Source organism: Schistocerca piceifrons, chromosome 3 (genome assembly GCF_021461385.2).
Source record: "Schistocerca piceifrons isolate TAMUIC-IGC-003096 chromosome 3, iqSchPice1.1, whole genome shotgun sequence".
NCBI classification, from domain to species: Eukaryota; Metazoa; Arthropoda; class Insecta; order Orthoptera; family Acrididae; genus Schistocerca; species Schistocerca piceifrons.
The window spans coordinates 137139130-137156696 of record NC_060140.1 but is presented as its reverse complement, the minus strand read 5'-3'; the positions used below and the strand labels follow the sequence as shown (position 1 = coordinate 137156696).

The 17567-nt window shown below is 39.4% G+C and overlaps 1 protein-coding gene across 4 annotated transcripts in view; it reads left to right on the top strand.

The window, feature by feature from the left end:
• Positions 1–15714, top strand: part of LOC124788284 (origin recognition complex subunit 2) — a 107470-nt gene extending 91756 nt beyond the window's left edge. For 3 of the 4 annotated variants that reach the window (XM_047255513.1, XM_047255515.1, XM_047255514.1), the window contains 3 exons: positions 1434–1677; positions 4071–4304; positions 15070–15714. In XM_047255513.1, the coding sequence (XP_047111469.1) occupies positions 1434–1677; positions 4071–4304; positions 15070–15275 (684 nt within the window). In that variant the 3' untranslated portion in view covers positions 15276–15714. The remainder of the gene's footprint in view (positions 1–1433; positions 1678–4070; positions 4305–15069) is intronic. The other variant, XM_047255516.1, reaches the window with a different exon arrangement.
• Positions 15715–17567: the final 1853 nt, after the last annotated feature.

Genomic DNA, 17567 nt, shown 5'->3' with positions numbered 1-17567 from the left:
TGGCGACAACATCGATGTACTGTGGAGACCTCACGCCCCACGTGTTGAGCAATTCGGCGGTACGTCCACCCGGCCTCCCGCATGCCCACTATACGCCCTCGCTCAAAGTCCGTCAACTGCACATACGGTTCACGTCCACGCTGTCGCGGCATGCTACCAGTGTTAAAGACTGCGATGGAGCTCCGTATGCCACGGCAAACTGGCTGACACTGACGGCGGCGGTGCACAAATGCTGCGCAGCTAGCGCCATTCGACGGCCAACACCGCGGTTCCTGGTGTGTCCGCTGTGCCGTGCGTGTGATCATTGCTTGTACAGCCCTCTAGCAGTGTCCGGAGCAAGTATGGTGGGTCTGACACACCGGTGTCAATGTGTTCTTTTTTCCATTTCCAGGAGTGTATTTTAAGTTTTTCTGTCACTTTCTTCTTGGCAGGAAATATACAGTCATGCTCTGCTCTTTGCTGGAGCTAAGAATTTAAGAGTAGAGAAATTTATTTGCATTATGATTAATTGTTTTTATAACTAGGAAATCAAACTTTTATATAGTTATACTGGTTGTTTGAAGGACAGTACCTACTTTTTCACAATGTTAAAGTGTTGCCTATTGCTAGAACACACAGATATGTATATACTGCAACTCCCAGAGTGCCAGAGGGAGAGGAAGAGGGATTCTATTATTTTGTATGCATCTTTGTTTTTTTACTGAAACAAGCTAAGTGAGAAATATTTAAGCTTTGTTGCAAAATATTAATATCCCAGCAGAAGGCTGCTCCACCTACACATGTTTTTACTTTATTAATTGAAAAAGATTCACCATCTTGAGGACAATAGTGTTTGAAACTTTGTACATAAAGAAAAATTATTTGTGTACTGTGCGTATGAGGCTTTCATGACTGGGAACATTATTCATGGCAGTAACAACAATAATTTTCTAGCTTAAGAGTCACTTTATCTGAATAATTTGCAAGAGCAGTTCTTGAGTTTATAAAATGTTGTTTGGATGGAAAGGAAAGATTAGAGTGCCACATAAAGGGAACATTCATATTCTGCAATTATGTTCATTCATTCCTTTGTTGTACACTCTGTCTGCTCATGTACCCCAGGGCTACTTCAGTGAGTTATTGAAAAACAACTAAGGTGTATTACTTCTGTAAATCAATCTCTCTCTCTCTCTCTCTCTCTCTCTCTCTCTCTCTCTCTCTCTCTCTCTCTCTCTCTCTCTCTCTCTCACACACACACACACACACACACACACACACACACTCTCTCCCCCACCCCCCCCACCCCCCCCCCCCCTTCCTCACTCACACACTTGCTTCTGTTGTGCACCCCTTCTGTCATAAATTTAAAAATACAAATTTGATTATGTAGATTTGACTGAGCTAATTTGAAGTTTTAGCTAATGATCAACATAAATGATCTCTTCAATTTACAGGTTGTCAATATGATAGCTAAAAATATTCTTGAGTTATCAAATGTGCCTGCTGACCTCTATGAATGTTTAGAACTGGTCCAGAGCTGGTACTCTGGCATATACAAGAATTCTTTGTACCTTATTGTGCATAATATTGATGGCGAAATGTTGCGCAATGACAAATGCCAAGATGTTCTGAGTCGTCTAGCTAGCACTCCTAATATATACCTGCTAGCTTCTATAGATCACATAAATGCTCCCTTAGGTAAGTTATTTGTTTACATCTGATTTGACTGGTGAACATATTGTTAGAAAGTTTTATATGTGATTGTGCATGCATTATGATACTGGAAAAAGTTATGATAAATTTGCAGATTTTTGCGGGGGATTAAGCATATTATCAAAGTACAGTTGTAATAGCATGACATGGGCAGCATGTAATGATCAAAGGAGTGATTGCAGTATCATGATTGCAACAAACATTTATTACAAGATAGCTTTCAATTTAATGGTGCTGCTAAGATGATGTCATACAACTTGTAGATGGTAACATGTAGCATTATGAGTAGGCATAGGGACAAGAAGACATTTTACTTATTAACAATAAAAACTGTGCCATAGTTATTAGCTCCATTTTATTTAATGATGTCTGAATTTCTCTTCCTGTTTGATCCAAAGTGTGTTCATTAAGACCATTTCTGGGCACCTTATTTGTCATTTTATGTCACGTTAATACATCAAAGGAAGTCTGGAGACATTTTAACTGTATGAAAGTGAGTTATACTGCAGAGAATGATATAATGCTGTGCCACAAACATTATGCATGTCATAGCTAGAAGAGGATCATTAACTGAATGCAGTGGTGCATGATATTATGATACTATCAATTAAAATATTATGGTACTCCATCAATAAACCTGAAGTTTCTTTGCTACCCATGTAGGTCTATGCTAGTTCTATCAAATGAAAAATTCATTACAAGGGGACAGAATGGCTAGCCAGTACTTATCTTTAAGTGGCAAAATTTCAGCACTACCAATGCACACATTCAAGGTAGGAAGAAAACTATAGCTATCTTTATAATATTTAGATATTTTTCTTAGGGATGAAAGAGGACCCATCTGTTGTAAGAACAAAGATCTTCGTCTCCCCCTTATGGTCACACCAGGTGGATTTTGTAGGCAGCACCGAGCGAGGTGGCGCAGTGGTAGCACACTGGACTCGCATTCGGGAGGACGACGGTTCAATCCCGTCTCCAGCCATCCTGATTAGGTTTTCCGTGATTTCCCTAAAATCGTTTCAGGCAAATGCCGGGATGGTTCCTTTGAAAGGGCACGGCCGATTTCCTTCCCAATCCTTCCCTAACCTGAGCTTTCGCTCCGTCTCTAATGACCTCGTTGTCGACGGGATGTTAAACACTAACCTAACCTAACCTTGTAGGCAGCACTCAATTTCTACTTCCACATAGATATTTGAATAAATGTGTGAAATAGTGGTATCACAAACTGGAAACAGATAGATTCTTCATAAGCTAAGGCAGGCAAGTCATGATAGGAAGACTAACACAGTCAAAGTCCATGCACATGCATGGTGATGGCATGTACAAGTATTTCTGAAGAGTAAAACAAACACAGACCTAAGCATCATGCTGTCTGTTGTGGAGGTCACACTGATATCTCTGCAAGATGTGGTCATACAGTTGGCTCCAACCATTCTTACATTGGCTCAGGAAGAAGACTTAGATGGTACATGGCTGCAGACTTCATGCCAGGCAGCTTGCAGCATCACTGCCTGACATTGTAGCAATTACACAGATTGATGGGGCAGTTTCCATACTGATGTACAGTAGGGCTACTGATGTGGGTCCACTGCAACCTGAGGTCTGAGTGATTTTTGTCTCCTTCTTAAACTTTCCCAGTCTATCCCTCTTGCTTCCCTGGGGAGGATGAAACTGGTATGAAAGACAGGTATACTTATTTTCTACTTTAAATGTGTCTATTGTCAGTGATGGAATTTTGCACCCTGAGGGTGAGCACTGACCACCTGTTCTGTCTTCTTACAATTTTACAAAACTTTCATTTTTCAGTGTTAGTACTTCACGAGATTCAACAAATGGCCAAGACAGTTTCTGTAAACTGATTTGAGTTTCTGCTCTGAAAGACACCGTGTTGGTATATTGGCTGGCACAAGTCTGCTTAGTGTGATGTCTCTTGTATTGTGTGGCTTCAGATCAATGTATGTTTTACTCCGATGAAATTGTCATTACATACACTTATTTTTGCACAATCTTGCTGACATTAGTAAGTTCATCGGGACCAACATCGTCCATCATTTCAAACTCTGATGGTTATTCAAATATTACTGAGGCTGTCATGCTGAGTGCCTAGCAATAAATGACACAATTACCTGTAGCTTTAATCCCATTTGTCTTTGCTGTTCTTGCACACTGACTACCATGTTCTTGATTATAACAGAAATATTGATAATAACAGGAATATCATAAATACTTTCCTATCCAGTCTTTTTTATCATAAGTCATAAATATAAAACAGATACCTGACATTTTCTTCATATTTTGTTATAATGCATTACATTATAGATTTTTTTATGACAGAAGCTAGTATGAGTTGTACTTGAAATTCAGTTTTGATTTTGCAGTCTGGGATCAAGCGAAGTTGAGCAGCTTTAACTTCACATGGTGGGATGTAACAAATTTCCTTCCATATTTCATGGAAACATCATTTGAATGCTCTGTGATGGTGAAAAATTCTGGGAGCCTGGCACTATCATCATTAAATAATGTGTTCAAAGCTCTCACAACAAATGCACGCAGTATCTTCCTGCTCATTGCCCAGCGCCATATTGAAAATAAAGACAACAGTAATTTTCGAGGTAAGCCTAAAAACTCAAAACAGTTTGTTAATGTTGTCAAACAGTCGAAAATCCAGGATGGAATGTAACAATATGATGAAAAGGAAAGTTGTTACTCAACATATAGCAGAGATGTTGAGTCACAGATAGCCATAACGAAAAGACTGTCACAAATAAGCTCCCACCAACAAAGCCTTTGTCAAAAATAGATGACACAAATATGGCTTCAGCTGCCAGAGACTGGCTGAAAGCTTATTTATGACAGCCTTTTTGTTGTGCCTATCTACGACTCAGCATTTCTGCTATATGGTATCAACTTTCCTTTTCATAATTTTGTTTATGTTATGATTGTTCTGGAATTTATTACTAAAATTTTTGAAAAAGAATGAACACTTCAGTTCTTGACTCGTAAAAAACTGAAACTTTATTGATAGACCTAACTGTTGTTTCCTCACTTTTCAAATATTGCAACCCTTAGAACATTCTGTTATACTTGAAAACTTTGTAAATTGATCAATTTAGAACTTGTAAAAAATGATCAAGAGTTCATACACACAACTTTGCAGAAACAGATTTTTTAAACAGATAGAATTAGTTAATAATGAAGTAAATAATAAACACCAAATAAAAAGTATGTTAGATTTACTTTAACAGACTCTTTTTACTCCACTGACAAATATTCCTTTCAAAAATTTAACCCCTAAGCAGGTGAAAACAAAATTGGCCATCCTTGTGGTTATAGTTGTGTTTTTAGAAATGCGTTAAAATGTTCTGTTGCCTTTGATGAGCACCCTGAAGTTATCTTGTAATTAGTCAAAAACTCAAGGCATATTTACTGTCAGGCTTACACAACAGTGAAAACCATCTACCAAAATAAAAATAGACCAGTCATGTGTGATTACTGTCCCATTTCAACCATCTAATATCTGAAATTTTAGAGACAGTGGCCTGCAGTAGAACAGTGACAGCATAACTTATTAATTGCATCTCAGGTTAGGGTTCTCTACAGAGTAAACTGTATATGATCTCATATTTGAAGTCCTATGACAGCTTTAAAAAATGCTGTCAGTATATTATCCTGTGCTTTGCTAAGGCTATTTATTGTCAAGATAATATATTCTATGTGGGAAACTAAAGTGTTTAGCTTTAATGGTATCCATCTTGTATTGATACAATTTTACTTTTGTAACAGGAAGTGTGACAAACTGTATGACAGAAATAAATACAAACTGTGACTTTTGTCACTAATTTACCTAAATGATCTTCCGCTATTATTGAAGGATAGATGAAAATCTGTAATGTTAGCTGATGACAAAAGCCATGTGATCAAGGGTCCAGGCTCATCCTTTAAAGAAACAAGCCACACAGCCAAACGTGGTCCACAACTGTTTTACAGTAACAATTTTGTTGTAATCTTACAGAAATTTATATTACGAAATTCGAGCAGTCAAAAATTCCCTCTGGCATCAGAACTCGATGTTGGTGATCATACGCTAAATGAAACCCAGTGTAAAATTTGTTGAGGATGCTGTTAGATAACAAATTAAAATGGCGTCAAGTTAACAAATTGAAGTTTAAATCACCATACTTGGTTCTGCATGTTTTGCAATTAAAATATCTATGGTCATGTTGATTTGAACATCATGTTGTCTTAGAGAATTATCTTCGGAGCAATGCACCTAATGTAAATAGTCTTTTTTTCCTCTTAGGATTCCTTTTTTCCGCAATCACAGTGATGCAAGTAGTATAGCATCTTTTGCAACTGTAATAAAAGTCCTATTTAGACCATATGTGTTTCTCTTTATTTCAAAGTTTTTTCGGTGGTCACTGTAACAGTTTGGATTTTCTTACAAATCTGTTTGTCTAGATGTTCTCACGCTTTACATTGCTAATATAAGACAGTATTAAATTACTACTCACAATTTTATGCCTCTTACTTCAGTCCTAATGTTATTCCATTCACAGGTGCTCAATTTTTAGAACATGTTCACTGAAGTGAATACTGGAGGGTTATAATTAAACTTTTCCTATTTAAAACATTATAACACAGGAACTAATTACCATACAAGTACCAACCTTGGTAACATTAATGTCAAGGACATGCGGAAAAAAATAATGCAGAATCAATTCAATTGAAACACTTTTAATGTGCTGATCTAGTACATCATACCATTACATACTGGTACCATCACTGCCACAAAAAGGGCTTAATATGATGCCCATCAGTGTCCAGAAGAGTCAGAAAGCACAAGATTGCATTCTTCACAGCAGAATAAAACATGTCCATAGGTATGCTGGCTACCTCTCTTGATATACTGCGCTTCAGATCAGCACACATGTGAATGTTTCCCTTGTAAACCCTGTCCTGCAGGTAACCCCACAACCATAAATGACAGGGAATGAGATCAGGTGATCTCAGTGGCCAATTTGATTGTTTCTAAATGTGTTTTGGAGATGCAGGTGAACTATATGAGTGATGTGTGATGGGGCCCCATCTTGCGTGAAACTGTAGAGTTCAGTGCGTCTCTATTCTGTAGGGTGGGCATAACATGCTATCGAAGGATATTGTGATAATGCTGGCCAGTCACACTGCACATATTTGGTCCTTGAGTGCCAACCTGTTAAAAAAAAAAAGAATTGGCCAATGACGAACGTAACTGTGAAGCCACACCATAAGGCGATGCATTCACCATACAGCGGATCTTCATGATTGGAGATGAAGATCCCCAAACTTGGCAATTCTGTGTGTTCACCTCACCTGTCAGAGAAAAATGAGCTTCATCTGTCCATAGGATGGTCCAGGGCCAGCCCTCGTCAACTTCAATCTTTGTGAGAAACTGGAGAGTGAAGTCAACACATCGTTGTGTGTCCTGTGGTGCAAGCTGCTGTACAGTATAGATCTTGTATGGATACCATCTTCATATAGATAAGGCTAACTGGCCATTGACCACCTTCTTCTGTGCGGATGCACATTTATTGCCTGAACTGTTATGGGACTCAGTAAGATTGTCTGCTGCGAGTAATGAGTGTAATGGGCAGGGGCACGAAGAATGTAGTGTGTGGACATTAAGTTGGGAATGTGGGTCTCACAGGGAGCATGCAGGGGATAAATCCCTGCAATTGCACTAGCCTCTGTGCCCTCAGTGGCTCAGATGGATAGAGTGTCTGCCATGTAAGCAGATCACCCCGGATTCGAGTCCCCGTTGGGGCACACATTTTCGACAGCGTAGGATCTTGTTTTAGTTATCATTTCATTCTAGAGTGCTGCATGGACACCGATGGTATCTGTTTTTTCGGACATGTCCGAAAGAACAGATATTATCTTCATATCGAATACATACTATCTTCTCGGTATATCCAAGGAAATGAAATTCTGACACAAAATTTTTACCATATCGCTACATTATCAGTTGTACAGTCACCAGTTAGCAGTCACTTAATTCTATTCTCGGAATATTGCAGGAAATGCCTTGTATGTACTCATAACAATACTTAACCTGAAAATAAACGCGAGGCATCTAAACCAGTGGTTCTGGCAGGATTAGTGAAGCTAACTGAAGAATAAGTTTCGGCAATGGCAGGAATAGTTACAGAATTAATTATGACAAGATTCTTAGAACGAGAAGGAGAAGAAACAGGGGCATCACACAAATTAAATGGAAGAATATGATGATACCAACTTAATATAAAAATTTTGTACTACTCCTTTTTGGTCTCGTATTTGAGAAACTGGAGCATGAATGAAATATGAAACTATTTTCTAACCTAAAACTTTTGACTTGTAGTAGGCCTAATAGGCATTTGATGTTGGTATCTAATGAATTATGTTCTGTCGTGTTATTTGTGTGAATGAGGTATATAAAAATGAACATTTGTGCCAAAACAGTCTCACTTATTTGGTTTGTATTACAGTTGCTGCAATATTAGAAAGGCCTATTATTATTATTATTATTATTTTTTTATCTAGCAGACAGTGATAAAATAGATGTAACCAAATCGAGAAACCATGCCAGTCTTGGGTACTACTCATATTTACAGCTTGTTCAATATTAGACTACAACATTTTGATTTTTGATGTAGCAAAATGTTCGACGAACTTTGATGAGGTAATATATTATTTCACAGAAGGGCAAGAACACTGTGTAAAGCTGTAGCAAGAGTAGGGAGGAAAAAATGCTGGGACATAAGGAGTGCAGAAATGTGTAATGTCTTCCTTATCTCTTGTCTTTACTGCTTTTATGTCTCATATTTAATTTTATGTCACACGAAAGAGGAAGTTATTAGCTAAACAGCAATAAAGAATGCAAATTTTCTGAAGCATTCTTATTCTCCCGGTCACAAATAACCCTACCCAGTATTAATTGTGAGTTTTTTTAAAGGGGGGGTAGGATGTCAAATTGGCTGACTGGGAGCAGGAGAGGCATCAGAGGTCTTTCTAATTTCCACTGTCCTGAATGTAGGTTGGATGGCTTCCATTACAAAATATACACGTTTGAATTCCACAGAGTGAAATACAGTGACGTCCAATAGAAGAATGCTGTGTGAAGAGGTGTGGCACTGTACTTTGGCGCATTTAGGATCGAATAACATGTCTTACATTTCCTTGAACATATATGTTTTATAGGTATAACTCTTCAGAAATACAAAATAAACATATCTGTGAAAAACGTATTTTTAAAAAATTTTTGACGTCCCTTCTCAAACACTTGAGGTGGGGCATCCACTATCAAGTTTTTTCCCCAGTTTGGAAATATCGGAGATACAGGGCTGTAAAGTATACCACGCATGGCAGAATGATGCTATCCAAAATCGGCACCAAGGCAGCTGTGGTACGCCATGGGCTGTAGGTGACAGGCGTGAATGACAGCTGTAGGTACGTGTACGGGCGAATAGACATGCGACTGTTGGCAGCGAAAGCTGGAATTTGAGTGCCAGTACCACAACTGGATATCCACTGAGTGGCTGGCAGTTTCAGATGAATCACATTTTGTGCTCCATCAGATAGGTGACAGCTGGTTTGTATGGTGAGAAACATCTGAAAGTGTTGTGTACATAGTTCCGCGTAGTCAACGCATACACAACTTTCCCACTAGAGCGCGCCCCACTAAGCACAACAGCGCAGGCGCAGCGCTCGTCTGTCTCCGCTCTACGAGATGGCGCTGCCATAAAGACGGACCACATTCTGCTTCCGCCGATCTGCATATTAATATGTAACGCAGCCAATGAGATTGCTGCTAACGTAGAACCTTTTCTCCTTGCGGATCACACTCGCGCAGTGACACATCAACGCGCGAGGTATTATAACGAGTGTACAGACCTCCGATTAGTCAGTCTGCATTTATCTGCATCAGTCTGCATTAGTCTATAGTCAAGTTTCAGTCTGCGCCTAATAAGATTATCATATTCCTGTACATAGCCATGTAGATAAATGTATAGACACTTTGTCAAGTATCAGAGATATGTGAGAATAAGATTAACGTACCAAGACCAAAGGAACTTCAGATTGTCAATTGTAATAGCATCCAGAGCTAAGTTAAGTAATGTTTATGCTGGTTATTATTTTAATAAATGTGTGTGAAAATTTATCAAGTTCTGTTTAAAGTTGGTCACCGTCAATCAGCTACTCTAAGCGTGCAAGTGGCATTTCTATCGTCTGACCTAACGGCAGAAGATAAACACGCCACGATAAGACCACGAGACATATTGCTGACACTTGCCTACTTTGTTAGAGCGACAAGTCAAATAATCTGATGGTGTGTGTACCAAAGGTCTTACAGTACGCACTCCACAGAAAGCAAACACCCTGCAACAGTTGTTGGAAGGTCCAGGCGGAAGGAGGAAGTGTTGTGGTTTGGGGAATGTTTTCATGTCATTTCTTGGGTGACCTCATCATTGTGGAAGGCACATTAGATCAACACAGTATGCATTTATCCTTGGGGACCATGTCCAGCCCTACAAGTAGTTTGGATAGATAAAACATTTACCCACCAAGCTGTGGAAAGAGAACACACATATAAAAAAAGGTTTTATTTATGCAAACTTTCAGAGCGAGTGGCTTTTCCTTCTGGCAGAAGAGTTGAAGAGGAAGGAATGAGGGTGAAAGAAAAGGCTGGAGAGGTTTAGGAAAAGGGTTGGAGTTTGGAAAAGTCACCCAGAACCTCGGGTCACCAAACAGGATGAGAATGAAAGACTGATTGTTGGGGACTGCACCGGACAGATTTGAAAACCTGGGAGCTTAAAGGTGGAAGACTGTGTAATATGCAATACAGATATTACTGTTAAAACACCGTTCGCAAGTTAATAAGGAGCAAAAAGCTAGGTGTATTGTGTGTAACAGAGGTGAGAGAGGGATGGCGAAAAATAGACAGGTCAGAAAATGAAAGATGTAGAAAACTAAAATGGAGTGAATAAAGGAGTAGTTACTGTGAAGAATTACTGAGACAGAAGAAATTAAAGTAAATTAAGGCCAGGTGGTTGGTGAGAACCAAGGACACTGGTGTGTGGTGAAGAATCCAAATGATGCATGTGGTGAAACAGATCTGACTTCCAGCCCTAAACCTTCATTTGATCATGCTGCTTTGGTGAAGGACCTCCTTTCCTTCACAGGTAATATCCATTGGAAATATCATTTTGCAACCCAACCCCAAAACCTTTCCAACAGCAAATCTGACGCTGAACCCTGTCTTGAACAGTTCAGACCACGATCCCAACTTGATCCACCACCACTACCTCAAGACCACCCCCTTCCAAGCCTTCCAAGAATTCCTCACATCCAGCATTGCTTCACAATCCTTCCTCAGTCCCCTACAACATGACCCTAACTTGTCTCTGCAGAACTCCAGGATCTGCATTCCCTAAAAACTGATGACTCCATCATTATCCTCCCAGCAGACAAAGGATCTACAACTGTATTATTCAACCAAAAGGAGTATGTTAGTGAAGGTCTAAGGCAGCTGTCTGACACCCTACATACAGTGTCTGCCATCGAGATGCCATCCCTTTGATTCAAACTGACCTGCAGTCTCTCCTAAAAACCTCAGCCCTCTCACAAGGACTAACCTCCATCCATAGAACTTCTTACTCCGCCCAAACCACGGGCCCTCACCTTTTACCTTTTTCCTAGGATTCCTGGCCATCCTATAGTAGCCAGTTTGAAAGTATCCACCAAATGTATATCTGCCTTCATTGATCAACACTTGCAACGTTTAGTACAAAGACTTCCCTCCTGTATTAGAAACATCAACCATTTCCTAGATCCTCTGAAATCCGTGCCTGTCCCACTCCCACCAAACACCTTGCTAGTCACCATTGATGCTACCTCCCTCTCTACCAACATTCCCCACGTACATGGTTTGTCTGCTGCTGAAGACCTCCTCAGTAAGTGCCCACCTGATTCCAAACCTAGACATTCTTCGTGCTCATATTAATCAACTTTATACTTACCAACAACGACATCATCTTTGAGGGCAGACGTACAGACAGATCAAGGGTATGGCCATTGGAACCAGGATGGCTCCTTCGTATGCCAACTTTTTTTCATGGGTTGGAGGGGGTTTTCCTGGTATTCATAAGCCTTCAGCCCCTGGTTTATTTGACATGCATTGATGACAACTTTACCATATGGACTCATGGTGAGTGATGCATTCTATGTGGGAATGACCAGCAACAAACTGTCCATTCGCATGAATGGACACAGGCAGACAGTGTTTGTTGGTAATGAGGATCACCCTGTGGCTAAACATGCCTTGGTGCACGGCCAGCACATCTTGGCACAGTGTTACACCGTCCGGATTATCTGGATACTTCCCACTAACACCAACCTATCCGAACTCCGGAGATGGGAACTTGCTCTTCAATATATCCTCTCTTCCCGTTATCCACCAGGCCTCAATCTCCGCTAATTTCAAGTTGCCGCCACTCATACCTCACCTGTCATTCAACAACATCTTTGCCTCTGCACTTCCACCTCGACTGACATCTCTGCCCAAACTCTTTGTCTTTAAATATGTCTGCTTGTGTCTGTATATGTGTGGATGGATATGTGTGTGTGTGCGCGAGTGTATACCCGTCCTTTTTTCCCCCTAAGGTAAGTCTTTCCGCTCCCGGGATTGGAATGACTCCTTACCCTCTCCCTTAAAACCCACATCCTTTCGTCTTTCCCTCTCCTTCCCTCTTTCCTGATGAGGCAACAGTTTGTTGCGAAAGCTTGAATTTTGTGTGTATGTTTGTGTTCGTTTGTGTGTCTGTCGACCTGCCAGCACTTTCACTTGGTATATATAATCTCTTGTGAAAGGTGTGGAAAGTAATAAGAACAAGGTAACTTGTAGGATAGTGAGTAAAATCAGCATGGAGCTTTCAGAGAACAGGTTAACACTTAACTGTAACGAACTGCTATTCACACAGTTTCTGGCATGAAACTAGTATAAAAGTGAGGTTTTATTATCCAAAGGTGGACAAAGAGTCAGAAAAGTTGACCACTTTACATTCTTAAGACAGAAGCTAGAAGGAAGACTTTCTTGGAATTGCTATGTTCAAGATTTTGTGCAAAAACGGCATGCTGCAGTCTTTAGTCTAAGAGTGATTTCCAATGTCTCTGGCAATGAAACATAAAGGCTTGTTTACTTTCCTTACTTTCACTCTATTATCTGATATGGCGCAGTAACTTCATGTAGGCCATTTTTCAGGTGTGTCTGCCATCCCTTTACATATATTCCATCATAGGTTTTGTTATTCACAATATTGACTAATTCAGAAGAAATTGCAATATTTATTAAGTGAATAATGTATGGAAAAATCGCTAACATTTCGTTAAGCACTAAAAATATGAGCACTATCCAGCAGGTTTCACTTTCAGTAGACTTGCAGCAGAACTGAAAGAAATGGTGTGATAAACCCCAAGTTTAATTAAGAAGACACACGATCCATATCAGTTAACTGTATGACCAATTAGATTTATAGTGAACATTTAACTGTTTCCTCATATTTCTAATAGGTCCTTTAAACATCACTTGTTGGTAATCCCAATGAACATTAATATACTGTCAGTAGAATTTAACTTAAAATAAAATACAGACAATAAATACAAGGGGTGTTCAAAAAGAAGGCAGCCAGGAGTCTAGAATGTGCAAACTGGTGACAGGTGAGTAATATCATTGTGTGTGTAATGAGGTGTGGTTCTGACCAGAGCGTGGAAGTTCACAACCCGTCGCTAGAGGGACACGTGCACATCACGTGACTATACAGAGCTAGCAGCAGCATGCCAGCCACATTGCAAACAGTGACATGGGGATGTCAAAAGAAGAGGAAAGAGGTGTAGTTCATTTTCTGACAGCAGAAGGAGTAGGAGGAACAGACATTCATCGACGACTGTCACAAGTGTATGGTGAACGCTGCATGTCCTTTGCAATGGTCAAGGCGTGGGACAAGTGCTTCAGGGCAGGACAGGTGTAGATAGCCGATGATGCACAGTCTGGAGCACCACACTGCATTACCGATGACATTGTCCAGCTGTGGATGTACTCATTACCCAGGAACGCTGACAGTGAAAGCCATAGCCAACATGGTCAGATTGAGTGTCGGAAGTGTTCACACCATCATGAAGGAACGACTGCATATGCACAAAGTGTGTGCCCGGTGGGTGCCCCACAGTCTTCAACCACACCAGGAAGCATGTCAAATGGCCCACTGTCTTGCTCACATGCAGTGCTATGCTCGGGAAGGGAATGCATTCCTGGCATGAGTGGTGGCTGGAGATGAGTCATTGTGTCATCACTTTGAACCAGAATCAAATGACAAAGTCTCTGGTGGAAGCATCCAGGGTCACCAGCACCAAAAGAAGGCAAGGCCATCCACACGAGTGCAGGAAAGTTATGCTGATGTTCTTCTTTGACCAAGATGACCCCCTTCTGTTTCACTTTTTCACTTCCTGCAGCATGGGACAACAGTGAATGCCCAGCATTACTCGCAAACCTTGACCACCCTTCACCAAGGGATCAAATCAAATCAAAATAACCAGGCAATCTCATGCATGTAGTCATTCTGCTCCACAACAATGCAAAGCCTCATATGGCCAACTTAATCACGGCACTCATGCAGAAATTCAATTGGGAGGTTCTTGGCCACCCTCCATACAGTCCAGACCTCTCTCCCTGTGATTACGCCATTTTTGGTCCCCTTAAAATGGCTCTGAGGGGCAAACGATTCACCTCGGACGACGATGTCCAGCTGTACGTGTGGAACTGGTTGACATCGCAGCCCCGGAAATTTTATGAGACAGCCATTCACCGCCTTGTGTCACAGTGGGACAAGTGTCTCAACACCCAGGGTCAATACTTCTAACATAGAGGTACCAGTTTCTGTGATTATGCCTCCAGCTCGTTTCTTTTTGAATGCCCCTTATACATAAAAAAATCAAACAGTATGAAAATTATTACTGTCAATAGATAATATTGAAATTGTGTTCTCTGAAAGTTTAGACATGCACCAGCTCTCTTTTTGTATAGATGTTAACAAAATAAACAAGAAATTGCCATATTTAATAGCCACTTTACATAGCATTTGTGACTGGCATGCGGGAGTTAAATTGATGTACTTTTGTATAATAAAACTTTCTGGTATTGGTGAAATATTGTCTACCTTCCACAGCCATTGTACAACATTTTTTCCCCCTTGTTTGATAGTAGAGCCATAGACATTGCAGGGTAATATTCATTATTTTATTAACTGAAACAAATATTAGAAGTAATGAAAACTGTTTCAGATATTTACCTTGTAAAAAACTTTTCAGGTGTTTTGTTCCGAGATCTGTACCAGGCCTGCCGTGATGCTCTTCTTGTAAGCTCAGACCTGGCTCTCCGTTCGCAACTCACTGATTTTTTGGACCACCACATGCTGAGATCACGCCGTGGAGCTGATGGTTCTGAGTACCTTCACATCCCAGTAGAGAGTTCAGTTCTGAATCAGTTTATGGCACAACATAGTTGTGATGATTAATGTCATAAAAATGTCCTGAAGGAGGAGCTATGTGCTAAAAACAGAGCTACAACCCTACAAAGAGTATGTTGTAAAGAGTATGTAAATAGTTTTTGTTGGGACTATAGATTTTTAGAATTATTTGTCATGTACATCACTGTTATTGACCATGGCCCACACACATAAACAGCTGTAATAGTCTCACAAAGATTTTTCCTGTGAGGTGTTGGCGATTACTGAAAGACATATGTCTTCTTATTTGTTATATATTTTAGTTTACTGGAATGAATTTTAACTGTTCTGACACATAATCAGGCTGCACGATACTTTGTCAGATGTTTGAGAAGTGAGTATTTTATAAAAAAAAGCAGAATCTTGAAATTAATTTCTTATTTATCATACATCTTAGTTTACTTGGATGTATTTTTATCATTGTGACACACATTTTTTATATTTTTAATCCGACTGTGAATGTGATTATTTTACAATAAAAAACTAAATTATTGATTGTACTTATTTATTCCTATAAATTCGTCATGAAAGAGTTGCTCCCTCTTGTTACCGGCAATGATACAAACATGTAATTAAACTTCAGCCACATTTAGCATGTTTCTTAACATTAACAGGTAAATTTAAGGCACACAATACTTGTATATAAAAAACTGTGAGTCTGCCTTATTGCAGGATAAAATATTTATTTTTTAACACACACTTGTATTTAGTACTGTTCTGTCATATACAGTGAGCCACAAAATTATTAAAAGATATACAGTGTACTGCAGAATTGTATGCTACACATTACAGAGATTTTGTTGCGAGAACAATTATTACTTGCAGAATTGGTATGAAAAAAAGTTTTTTTTAAAAAGTTAAGTAAGATGAAACATGTTCAGGTAAATTTACCTGGCACCTAAATGGCTTTTTCCTTTCAGAATCGATAAAGCATTGATTTTTCTCACGTTTGGACATCTGTCATGTTTGCAAAGCGTGTGCCTTTTGCAATGTGCTGTAGTAGATTATATTTCAAAATCCTGTAAACCTCTTGCTAATCACACAGAATGCGTGGCAACAACCATATCAAAAAGGACTTAAAGAATCCTCTGTTGACAGATCTGAAAAGCAAATTCCTGGTTATTACCGAAAACTTTTGTTGGTACTGTTGCCATCAAGAACATATTGTTGACTATTTTTGGGGTTTCAAGAAGTCAGTGAAAACCATTCTATTGATTACCACTTGGGCTCTTGGTTGAACTGATAGCCCCATGAAATAACTGGAGAGATAACAAAAATGTTGGGAGTAACCCATATAAAGATTGGTGGCATACAGTTTTAATTGATGAGTGTTGCTCTTAACACTTAAACAGTACCACTTTTGTTTAGCACTGCCATACAACTAGTAACTGTATTGCTGTAAACCAGATTTTTTGTCGCATTTGTACTGATAACAGTGTTTACTTTAAATGCAGGTAGCTTGAACATTTGCAGAGGGAACATGTTTCGAGTACCTCACAATCTCACAAATTCTGTGCACTTTACACAGACTGTTTGAAGTAACAATTGGAATGACTCCTTACCCTCTCCCTTAAAACCCACATCCTTTGTGAGCATGGTGTTTCAAGAACTAAACCACAAGTACAACCAGCGAGAGCATTTACTCTTGCACAAAAATCCTTCCTACATGCCACATAACAAATCCTGCACAAACTATAGAGTATCTCAGTTTAATTTGTAATGATTTAAGAAACATAAGATTCCAAAATCCATTGTTAGAAGCTCACACTTATTTATTGATGAAACAAACCTTCATAGATGTATGTGTATTTGTAGCAGGCAAGATTTTCTTTTTGTTTTACTACTACCATTGATTCACAGTACAGGATTCAAAATTGTGTAAATCAATGTCATTACTGAGAGAAATGACAAATGGCTATGGAAATCCTGTTTTCATTCAATCATGGAAGAAATATTTGTCTGCAGATAATGAAGAAAAGTGACTTGAAAAATAGACCAACAATGCAGACACATCTCAGTGATACTGACTGAATGTTTTTAATACCTAAGCAAGAAATTCTGACTGTACTGTGTAATGGTGATCCTTCATAAATCTTAATACATGAAGATAATAGAGGGAAACATTCCATGTGGGAAAAATATATCTAAAAACAAAGATGATGTGACTTACCGAACGAAAGCGCTGGCAGGTCGATAGACACACAAACAAACACAAACACGCACACAAAATTCAAGCTTTCGCAACAAACTGTTGCCTCATCAGGAAAGAGGGGAAGGAGAGGGAAAGATGAAAGGATGTGG